Below are 12309 nucleotides of genomic sequence, written 5' to 3' on the forward strand. Positions count from 1 at the left end.
TGTGGGGTCAGGTCCCACTAGATCCAGGTACTCTATTTGAGATTCTAGATCCAGAGCTAGTAGGGTTTCTTGCTGGGACTCGGGTGTAGGCCGGGTCTAGTTTAGGTTTGGGTTTTGGACAACACAAAATGTTGAAAATCATAATTTTAACGATCTTAACCATTGACAGCCTTAAAAGAATGAGAGAGTTAAGGGTGGTAACACCATTATTCATAAAAATTGTGATCGATCTCTATTGGGTGTCCCACCAATACCCGGAGCCATTCATTGGGGTGTTTCTGTGGTGTTTAGTGGCAAATTGATGCAGGACATGGAAATTAAATATGATATGCGAGATTTCAGGCTTAAGATCACGTTAGTTCAGAAACAATTACACAAATTCCAAATCCCACATGAAAGTCCAAACATTCAATTAAGGGAAATCTATGCGGGTCCAGGCCTACACATGATAGGGTTGGATCAATAAAAATTATGAACCAAACGATACTCAAATATAAGAAATAATCATCTACACGTGTATAGTAATTAGTCCATAATCCAAGGGATTCAGAAATTCCAATTCGGGGAACCCTAAGGTAAGAAAAGAGGCATAAAATTGGAGATTTGAGTAATTTATGGTTAGGTTTAGGGATTTTGGGTGAAAGCGGAGTTAAAGAGAGGAGAGAGACGAACCAGAGAAGTACCGCACGCGTGGACAATAATAATGTCCCAGATGCACGTGCGTGTGATCTCGACTGCACGTGTATGGGGCCCACTATTCAGAAAAAGGCCACCTTGGCCCTGGTCGGCCAGGGATGGACTCCAAAATCCCCAAATCTCAGCTCGATCAGATGACAGTTTGTGCGTGGTGCTCCGCCGAAGTTTTAGCCCTCCTGTAGGGCCAGATTCTGAAATTCTGTTGTGGGAAGGAGAATTGCTGCAATAGATGATTGATTCGAAGTGTAGATGATGGAGTAAGATAAGAAGAATGGATGGTAGAAGATAGGTAGTAGAGATGGCGATGGATGGAGCGTATCGGGATAGATGTGGCTTCGCACCACGGTAGTTAACCCTTCGATGAAGGGAGGGCTTCGCACCCAATTAGGCTTCACAACTCAGAGAGTAGGACAACGTAGAATTTTTGTTAATCTTCAATCAAATTAAAAGAGCTAAAAAGGGTGCCTATTTATAGGAAAACCCTATACCCCAAAACTCACACCATGTGCGCAACCTATTACTTGGCGATGAAGTAAACTAAAATAAAAACCAAACAAAGAAATCTAAAGCATTCATGATGTTCTAAATCATATCAATAAGTAAGACCTAAAGTATGAGATCAATCCGACTAGTGGGCCACGATCATGAGATCTCATGGTGGGCTTTTCTTGACTGTCGGGCCCACTCTTTTGAATCAAAACTTCGTCTCCTAACTAGGAGGCTCTCCCTGGACGTCGTCATCAATCTAGATCGACGGTGGGGTCCTCCTGGCGTATGTGCGTAAGGAGGGACGCGCGTGCGCGTGTGCACATGATGTCCCCATCAATTCTCCCCGGCTGCGAAGATTTCGCCATTGGCGAAATAAAACTCCTGAACTGCTTTAGGATGTCAGGACTAAGTCTCTGAAGCTCCTCAGTAAGCCACGTGCCGTCTGAAGCTGGGCGTGACTTCCATTTAACCAGGTACTTCTGAAACCCGCTGTCCGACGTTGAAACTATCTGATGGTCCAAGATATCCTCTATTTCCTCTCTGGGTGTGTGAAGGTTAGGCATGGGAGGCAGAGGCTGTGAAGAAAGGTTAGGAAGAGTAGATATGGGAGGTAGAGGCTGAAAAAATGAGTCGGGATGGATAGGTATGGGACGTAGAGGCTAGGAAGATGGGTCGGGAGGGGTAGGTACGGGACGTAGGGGCTGTGAAGATGGGTTGGGAGGGGGCCATGGATCAAGGGATAAATCTGGGGAATCAGGATGAGTGGGCGAAGGGTCGGACAAAGTATCAGTGGTCCCATGAAAAGTAACTAGATCCTCCACATTGAATGCGGAACTAATTCTCATAGAAGGTGGAAGATTTACCTCATACACATTGAGATCGTTTCGTTTTATAATTTTGAAGGGTCCAGCGCTACGTGCGTGTAACTTACGAACGGCCTCCGGAGGATACTGCTTTGGCTTGATGCGAACTATCATAGAGTCCTCAATATTGAATTCTTTGAAACATTTATGCTGGTCTGCAGAAAATTTATAATGTTCATTACTAGTAGTGATCTTCTGCCTGATTTCTTGATGCCATGAGTGAATGTGATGCGCAAAAGACTCTGCAGGCTCTGACAGCCTATGGAACAGTGACATAGGGACAAGATCAATAGATTTCCCAGGTTTATAACCAGTAACGACTTAATATGGATTGAGACCTGTGGACCTATCGAAAGAACTATTAAACGCAAACTCGGCTATAGGTATTACGGTGTCTCATGTTCTGGTGTGCTCTATATCCCCTCCTAGGAGGAGACTCATCCGGTAGATCATCAGGAAAAACATCACGTAACTCATCTACTACCAGAATGGCCTTAGTGGGTAACTCTACACTGGCCTCTGGTGCATTCTCTCCAGCCATAAGACCGCACATGTTGTACCCCTCAAAATAGTGGTCTTGATGTCCCTCATGGGGTGGGTGCACGGGTGCACGCCCATAACTGATTCCTTGGCCAACTCCATTCATTGGTCTATCCTCCTGGCCACTTGCTTGAGATTGGACATCCATCCCAATGGTGGGGTTTGTCCCGGCGGAGGCCTTTAGTTGGGTAATGCGCATTTCAAATTGATTAAAGCGTTGGTATATATGTTGTTCCCAGCGCTTACCCAAAGTCTCGATCTACTGGGACAGTTTGTTTAATGACTCTAGTAGTTGCTCCATGTTTAGTGCAGGGTGCAAGCCAAAATTCAGCAATATAGTTGTCAAAAATATAAGATTTTTTTTTTTTAAAAAAAAGAAACAACCTAGTTTCTAAAAACGAAAAAGGAAAGTTTTTAAAAACAAATTAGGAAAGTTTCTAAAGAAACAAATTAGGAAAGCTTCTAAAAAAAAAAACAAATTAGAAAAGTTTCTAAAAAAAAACAACCTAGTTTCTAAAGAAAAAGAAAAAGGAAAGTTTTTAAAAATAAAAAGTAAGTTAGTTTCTAAAAAAGAAAAAGGAAAGTAAACTAGTTTCTAAAAAAGAAAAAGGAAAGGAAATTAGTTTCTAAAAACAGATTAAGAAAGTTTCTAAAAAACAGAAAAGGAAAGTTTTTAAACCTAGAAATAGAAAACTAAGTTAATTTCTAAAATAATTCAAATAAGGGGATGACAGAAAATTTCAGCAACTTATGTCAGGGTTTATGGACCTCTAAACAATCATATATGATGAGAATTGATGCGTAATGGACATAAGCAACCAAACCCTAAACATGTAATGAATTCCCCTACAAGAACCCTAGGCTTTGATACCAAATTTGATGCAGGACATGGAAATTAAATATGATATGCGAGATTTCAGGATTAAGATCAAGTTAGTTCAGAAACAATTACACAAATTCTATATCCCACATGAAAGTCCAAACATTCAATTAAGGGGAATCTATGCGGGTCCAGGCCTACACATGATAGGGCTGGATCAATAAAAATTATGAACCAAACGATACTCAAATATAAGAAATAATCATCCACACGTGCATAGTAATTAGTCCATAATCCAAGGGATTCAGAAATTTCAATTCGGGGAACCCTAGGGTAAGAAAAGAGGCATAAAATTAGAGATTTGAGTAATTTAGAGTTAGGTTTAGGGATTTTGGGTGAAAGCGGAGTTAAAGAGAGGAGAGATACGAACCAGAGAAGTACCGCATGCGTGGACAACAATAATGGCCCAGATGCACGTGCGTGTGATCTCGGCCGCACGTGTGTGGGGCCCACTATTCAGAAAAAGGCCAAAAGGCCACCTTGGCCCTGGTCGGCCAGGGATGGACTCTAAAACCTCCAACTCTCTGCTCGATCCGATGTACGGTTTGTGCGTGGTGCTCCACCGAAGTTTCAGCCCTCTTGTAGGGCTAGATTCTGAAATTCTGCTGTGGGGAGGAGAATTGCTAGATGATTGATTTGAAGTGTAGATGGAGTGAGATGAGAAGAATGGATGGTAGAAGATGGGTAGTAGAGATGGCGATGGATGGAGCGAATCAGGATAGATGTGGCTTCGCACCACGGTAGTTAACCCTTCGATGAAGAGAGGGCTTCGCACCCAATTAGGCTTCACAACTCAGAGAGTAGGAAAACGTAGAATTTTTATTAATCTTCAATCAAATCAAAAGAGCTACAAGGGGTGCCTATTTATAGGAAAACCCTATACCCTAAAACTCGCACCATGTGCGCAACCTATTACTTGGCGATGAAGTAAATTAAAATAAAAATCAAATAAAGAAATCTAAAGCGTTCATGATGTTCTAAATCATATCAATAAGCAAGACTTAAAGTATGAGATTAATCCGACTAGTGGGCCACGATCATAAGATCTCATGGTGGGCTTTTTTTGACTGTCGGGCCCACTCTTTTGAATCAAAACATCGTCTCCTAACTAGGAGGCCCTCCCTGGATGTCGTCATCGATCCAGATTGACGGTGGTGTCTTCCTTCTGGCGTACATGCGTAAGGGGCGGCATGTGTGCGCGTGTGCGCATGATGTCCCCATCAATTCTCCCCTGCTGCGAAGATTTTGCCATTGGCGAAATAAAACTCCTGAACCACTCTGGGATGTCAGGACCAAGTCTCTGAAGCTCCTCCTCAGTAAGCCATGTGCCGTCTGAAGCTGGACGTGACTTTCATTTAACCAGGTACTTCTGAAACCTGCCGTCTGATGTTAAAACTATCTGATGGTTCAGAATATCCTCTATTTCCTCTCTGGGTATGTGAAGGTTAGGTATGGGAGGCATAGGTTGGGAAGAAAGGTCAGGAAGAGTAGATATGAGAGGTAGAGGCTGAGAAAATGAGTCGGGACAAATATGTATGGGACGTAGAGACTGGGAAGATGGGTTGGGAGGGGTAGGTACGGGACGTAGGGGCTGGGAAGATGGGTCGGGAGGGGGCAATGGATCAAGGGATAAATCTGGAGAATCAGGATGGGTGGGCGAAGGGTCAGACAAAGTATCAGTGGTCCCCTGAAAAGTAACTAGATCCTCCACATTGAATGTGGAACTAATTCTCATAGAAGATAGAAGATCTACCTCATACACATTGAGACCGTTTCGTTTTATAATTTTGAAGGGTCCAGCGCTACGTGCATGTAACTTACGAACGGCCCCTAGAGGATACTGCTTGGGCCTGATGCGGACTATCACAGAGTCCTCAATATTGAATTCTTTGAAACATTTATGCTGGTCTACATAAAATTTATAATGTTCATTACTAGTAGTGATCTTCTGCCTGATTTCTTGATGCCATGAATGAATGTAATGTGTAAAAGACTCCGCAGGCTCTGACGGCATATGGAACAGTGACATAGGGACAAGATCAATAGATTTCCTAGGTTTATAACTAGTAACGACTTAATAAGGACCGAGACCTGTGGACCTATCGAAAGAACTATTAAACGCAAATTCGGCTGTAGGTATTACGGTGTCTCATGTTCTGGTGTGCTCTATATCCCTCCTAGGAGGAGACTCATCTGGTAGATCATCAGGAAAAACATCACGTAACTCATCCATTACCGGAATGGCCTCAGTGGGTAACTCTACACTGGCCTCTGGTGCAATCTCTCTAGCCACAAGTCCACACATGTTGTACCCCTCAAAATAGTGGTTTTGATGTCCCTCATGGGGTGGGTGCACGGGTGCATGCCCATAACTGATTCCTTGGCCAACTCCATTCATTGGTCTATCCTCCTGGCCACCTTCTTGAGATTGGACATCCATCCCAATGGTGAGGTTTGTCCCGGCGGAAGCCTTTAGTTGGGTAATGCGCACTTCAAATTGATCAAAGCGTTGGTCTATATGTTGTTCCTAGCGCTTACCCAAAGTCTCGATCTACTGGGACGGTTTGTTTAATGACTTTAGCAGTTGCTCCATGTTTAGTGTACGGTGCAAGCCAAAATTCAGCAATATAGTTGTCAAAAATATAAGATTTTTTTAAAAAAAGAAACAACTTAGTTTCTAAAAACGAAAAAAGAAAGTTTCTAAAAACAAATTAGGAAAGTTTCTAAAGAAACAAATTAGGAAAGCTTCTAAACAAAACAAATTAGAAAAGTTTCTAAAAAAAACAACCTAGTTTCTAAAGAAAAAGAAAAAGGAAAGTTTCTAAAAATAAAAAGTAAGTTAGTTTCTAAAAAAGAAAAAGGAAAGTAAACTAGTTTATAAAAAAGAAACAGGAAAGGAAATTAGTTTCTAAAAACAGATTAAGAAAGTTTCTAAAAAATGGAAAAGGAAAGTTTCTAAACCTAGAAATAGAAAACCAAGTTAATTTCTAAAATAATTCAAATAAGGGGATAACAGAAAATTTCAGCAGCTTATGTCAGGGTTTATGGACCCCTAAACAACCATATATGATGATAATTGATGCGTAATGGACATAAACAACCAAACCCTAAACATGTAATGAATTCCCCTACAAGAACCCTAGGCTTTGATACCAAATTTGATGCAGGACATGGAAATTAAATATGCTATGCGAGATTTCAGGCTTAAGATCATGTTAGTTCAGAAACAATTACACAAATTCAATATCCCACATGAAAGTCCAAACATTCAATTAAGGGGAATCTATGCGGGTCCAGGCCTACACATGATAGGGCTGGATCAATAAAAATTATGAACCAAACGATACTCAAATATAAGAAATAATCATCCACACGTGCATGGTAATTAGTCCATAATCCAAGGGATTCAGAAATTTCAATTCGGGGAACCCTAGGGTAAGAAAAGAGGCATAAAATTGGAGATTTGAGTAATTTAGGGTTAGGTTTAGGGATTTTGGGTGAAAGCGGAGTTAAAGAGAGGAGAGAGACGAACCAGAGAAGTACCGCACTCGTGGACAACAATAATGGCCCAGATGCACGTGCGTGTGATCTCGGCCACACATTTGTGGGGCCCACTATTTAGAAAAAGGCCACCTTGGCCTTGGTCGGCCAGGGATGGACTCCAAAACCCCCAAATCTTAGCTCGATCCAATGTACGGTTTGTGCGTGGTGCTTCGCCGAAGTTTCAACCCTCCTGTAGGGCCAGATTCTGAAATTCTGCTGTGGGGAGGAGAATTACTGCAATAGATGATTGATTCGAAGTGTAGATGATGGAGTGAGATGAGAAGAATGGATGGTAGAAGATGTGTAGTAGAGATGGCGATGGATGGGGCGAATCGTGATAGATGTGGCTTCGCACCACAGTAGTTAACCCTTCGATGAAGGGAGGGCTTCACACCCAATTAGGCTTCACAACTCAGAGAGTAGGAAAACGCAAAATTTTTATTAATCTTCAATCAAATTAAAGGAGCTACAAAGGGTGTCTATTTATAGGAAAACCCTATACCCCAAAACTCGCACCATGTGCGCAACCTATTACTTGGCGATGAAGTAAACTAAAATAAAAACCAAACAAAGAAATCTAAATCGTTCATGATGTTCTAAATCATATCAATAAGCAAGACCTAAAGTATGATATCAATCCGACTTGTGGGCTACGATCATGAGATCTTATGGTGGGCTTTTCTTGGCTGTCGGGCCCACTTTTTTAAATCAAAACTTCGTCTCCTAACTAGGAGGCCCTCCCTAGACGTCGTCATCGATCCAGAACAACGGTGGGGTCCTCCTTCTAGCGTACGTGCGTAAGGGGCAGCGTGCGTGCACGTGTGCGCGTGATGTCCCCATCACAAATGGAAAGCAGGCAAATGATATGACAAAGAGGTCTCCACCGACCTCGTACGTGGCATTAGGCATAGAGGATTGGAATGGACCACACAATGGGTCCTAGCGTCCTACTTTGATGGCCTACCGTCTATAATCAAACAAATCGAATGATCTTAGATATCCGATTGGTGGCCGTCAAATGGATGATGGAATGGAACAAAAAAAACAAAAAAGATGAGAAAAAAGCCAGCAGTCCAAATTTAAGAAGTAAAACCATATGGTGAATGCTTAAGATCTTCTGATCACTGTAAATTTCAGGCCTATACCCCATCCACAATCAGGCCCACAATTGGGACGGGGTGGATTCCCATTCACGTACCCACTTTTCAAAATATGACATTCTACAAAAACAAAAAAAGAAGAAGGTAGTGAATTATGAAAAAAAGAGGGCGTCTATATCCTACAAAGACATAATAAGTGCCGCATCTAGTTCCTCAAAATCCACACACATAAAGAGTATTGAATGAGAGGGAGAAAAATATAGTCATGGTGTTCAAAAACAGTTGCATAACAGTCGCTATGTAACTATCAATGTTCGAATTATCTCCGATATTATCTTTATCTCCAGCTTAGCGATACCGATAACGCTGGTAGTATCAGAAATTCCAAGTATTAGCAATGAATTTCTAAGTATCGCCAACGTATCAATATCGCTAATGTAGTCGCCAATATTTTCAACTATGTAAATTGTAAGTGTCGCTTGTATTGCCAATGCATCAATATCGCCAATATTTTGGACTATGTAAATTCTAGGTAATGCTTGTATCATAAGTGTATCAACCATATTTCAATAATATTGCCAATGTATTGATATCATCAAAATTTTGTTTATTAGAAAAAAATTTATTTCAAAATTTTTTTCATGGCCACATGGTTGTATGTAGTGTTCAATTTGTCATTGATAATATCTGGATATTATTGATATCGCAACATGTGCGATTTAGAGACCACAATCTTTCGTTTCCTTTCCAATCGTTGATGATTTCTTGGTGAAATATCATGTGTTGTTGATATTTTGCAATATCGATGGATGTTTGGATGGAAGGTTGGATAGTTAAATAGGTCAGATGGGATGGTTGGACTGATTTCTTACAACAACACATGCTTTTAAAGCCCCATTAAATGGAAACTTGTTATGTATGCATTATTTTTGCAATTTTTTTATTTCTAAATATGCAAATATGTACATTTTAACATCTCCTGAAGTTTCTCTGAAAATTTCACTGTTTTTCCCATGTTTCCCCGAATTTCCGGTTATCAGCAATATTATCGGCGATATCAATATTGTTTCCGTATCCCTGGCCAACGAAACTTGTAGCGATACTGATACTTCGAACACTGGTAATTGTAACAGTGGGAGCCATTATGCGATAGAGGGTTGTAACATCCGTTTCTGAAAAATAAAAAAAAAATATAAAAATGGTCCTTCATGAGTGATATGGGACTGCTACGGGGGTGTAACGGTCTGATACAGGGCCGATATATTTTCTTCCTTCCTTTATTTATTTATTTACCGCTGTAGGGCTGCAACGGCCGTTACAGCCTCCATTAGCATTATTGAAATACCTTGGATATACCAGACCATGAAGCAACGACCTGATCAGTGGACAGCTTCGATTTTTGGTTAAATGAATGTGCATGGTAGGACCCATCTGAGGGATGTATTGAATTTGTACATGTGCCAATTTGGTGTATAAACAGTGTTTAGATGTGGTCCCATGTACATGATCGACTGATTAGCAAAACTCTCTATAGTCAACAACATAAATAATACATAGAATTAAAAATACCACACTGATATGGTACAGACCCAACCTGACCGATTTTTAAACAGGTCTGATATTGTAGACCCAACCCCACCCAATTCCTAAAACTGGGTCTCAAAATAGACCCGGATGTGTTTCAATGCGGATCAGGTCTGCTGGATAACGCAGTTCTGGGTACCCATTGCCAGCCTTATGTTCTAAAAGTGTGGCCCATGATATCAACAATCTGGATTACCTAATGTGGGCTCACTTCTATGAACTCAAAAAGGGCTGAGGATACTATTCATATCTTGAAAAAACTCATTCTTGGCAATTTCTCAGCCTGGAAATTTCTCAGGAGATTTTCCGATTTTGAGATTTTTATCAGGATATTATCAGGATAATCTATCCAAAAATAGATATATTTTTAAATATAGAAATGCTCCGGTGGTCTCAGAGCACTGTAAGTTATAGTGCTCCTAGTTGCTTCTGTTCAGTTAGACGGTTTAATCAATTGATCTGCACTGTCTATTAAATCCAAACACATTTCTAAGGCTCATGCAAAAAAGACACTGATCAAATGATTCAGTCCATCCTTGATTTGGCCCATCCTTCTAAGACATAGATAGGATGGCTACGATTGCCAAACAAAAGTGATTCTTTACAATGGAAAGCAATCCATGATGCTCTCTAACAAACGGATGGATAAAACTGTTGATTAATCCTATTTTTGTGTAAATAATCTTAGGGCCTGTTTGGGAGCGTGGATTTGGAACCCCTGGATTCGGAACCCCCAGGATTTGAAATCCTCCCAGTGTGTTTGGCACTCTGGAGTGTGAATCAACTTTAATCCAAAAGTTGCTATGCATGATATATTTATAGGGGTTTGAATTTAATTACTAAATCAACTTTAATATCTCTAATTAGTGAGATATGTAATTTTTGAGACAATGGTTATGATAAGCCCGCTGAAATATATGCTTTGCCCAAAAATGATGAAATTTCAAGTCTCGGATGGGCCACAAGCACAAGGTCATGTCTGAGTGACTAACCAACGATTTTTAATTGTTGATTTACGTGGACAATGTTTGGACGGTGCTGATTTACATGGACAATGTTTGGACGGTGCTGATCATCATTAGTGGGCCATGTGCCCAATAGAATGATAGTATAGTGACACATGTTACACCTGCAACTATTGAAATGGTTTTAGGTGTAATCCATGCTCTCACCGTGGATTTCAAATCCCCTCAAAGAGGGGATTTGAAACCCCCTGGATTTGAAACCCCCAGTTACTTTATGCTGCCAAACAACCAGGGGATTTGAAACCCCCTCAAATCCCCTCAAACCCCCTCAAATCCACGGTGCCAAACGACCCCGTAGATTAAAGAGCACTGATTGAATGGTTAACATTCGTCAAATTGGTATGATGCTTGCATGGATGCCCATTAAATGTGCGTTGGACCTAGCGAACAGTCTAGATCAATGTATTATATAGTCCAAGTGTTCCAGTGCAACTAGGAGCACTATAACTTATAGTAGTGCTCTGAGAGCAGTGGAGCATTTCTCTTTTAGATATGCTTTATAAATTGTTAAATAAATTTAAAATAAACATATATTTATATAACAAATTCCTGTAAATGATTTACTATTTTTTGCGATATTATCGCGAGATTTTCAAAATCTCGGTGATATTTGTTTCAGTGCTTGTAACTCCTCTCTTTGAAAAGCCTCCATACACTCATGCATCAAATCACATGTCCAATGCCTTTGGACTTGGCTTCCTATCTGTCATTCTCACATTGAGTTATTTGTTTTTGTTTATAGTTCTGTTCTTTCAAAATCCATGGTGCTTATATCTAAGAGTTTAAACAGAGTTCTTATTATTCTCCCATGTCTATTGATTCAGGTGCACCCATACACATACAGGAATGAATACAAGTTCTTGCACTGGAATTTCTGTCAGGACCCATATAAAGAATATGACTATTGGATAAACACCATTGGAGTAGATGGCCTTTTCACAGATTTCACCGGAAGCCTCAACAATTTTCAGGAGTGGACCATGCCGTTCTCGGCGAGGGATGATAAAAATGCGTCGAAGCTATTGCACAAGATTGCAAAGATGATCTCTTCCTACAAAAATAAGTGAGGGATATCTTCCAAGCATTGTGTTTTTATGTAAGATTGTGTTCAATTTTCATTTCACTTCTTTAGAAGTTGTGAGATCATCCATCAGGTGGACAGCCCATCAATCAATATATCTTATCATTGGATGATTCTAACTGCCAGATTGGTGGCCAACATGGTGTGCTGTAAAGGCTGTTACGGGGCCATAAAGGTAACGGTGGCAACCGGTACATCTGTAACACTCGTAACAACCATTATGGAAAAAATAACCTTTAACCGCCATTAATGGCCCATCACGCCCCCTGTAAAGGCTGTAGCAGCCTTGTAATGGTTAGTTATGGGGCAAATATAGGTTTTTTGGATTATTATTTTTTCAATATTACAGGGCAGATATAGATTTTTCGGGTTTTTTCTTCCATAAAAAAAGAGACCGTAACAGCTGTTACGACCCATATCGTAAAAGTAACTGTGGAAGTTGTTATGGCTACTGTTGCCATTATGGAATACCTTGGCAGCCAATGAAATCAACGCAGGCTCTTCTTCT

General features: G+C 40.5%; 1 protein-coding gene across 1 annotated transcript in view; it reads left to right on the plus strand.

The window, feature by feature from the left end:
* LOC131229776 (glycerophosphodiester phosphodiesterase GDPD6-like) overlaps positions 1–12047 on the plus strand; it is an 89822-nt gene extending 77775 nt beyond the window's left edge. The window contains exon 8 of the mRNA XM_058225789.1: positions 11545–12047. Within this exon, the coding sequence (XP_058081772.1) occupies positions 11545–11787 (243 nt within the window). The 3' untranslated portion in view covers positions 11788–12047. The remainder of the gene's footprint in view (positions 1–11544) is intronic.
* The last annotated feature ends 262 nt before the right edge of the window (positions 12048–12309 follow it).

Source organism: Magnolia sinica, chromosome 16 (genome assembly GCF_029962835.1).
Source record: "Magnolia sinica isolate HGM2019 chromosome 16, MsV1, whole genome shotgun sequence".
Taxonomy (NCBI): Eukaryota; Viridiplantae; Streptophyta; class Magnoliopsida; order Magnoliales; family Magnoliaceae; genus Magnolia; species Magnolia sinica.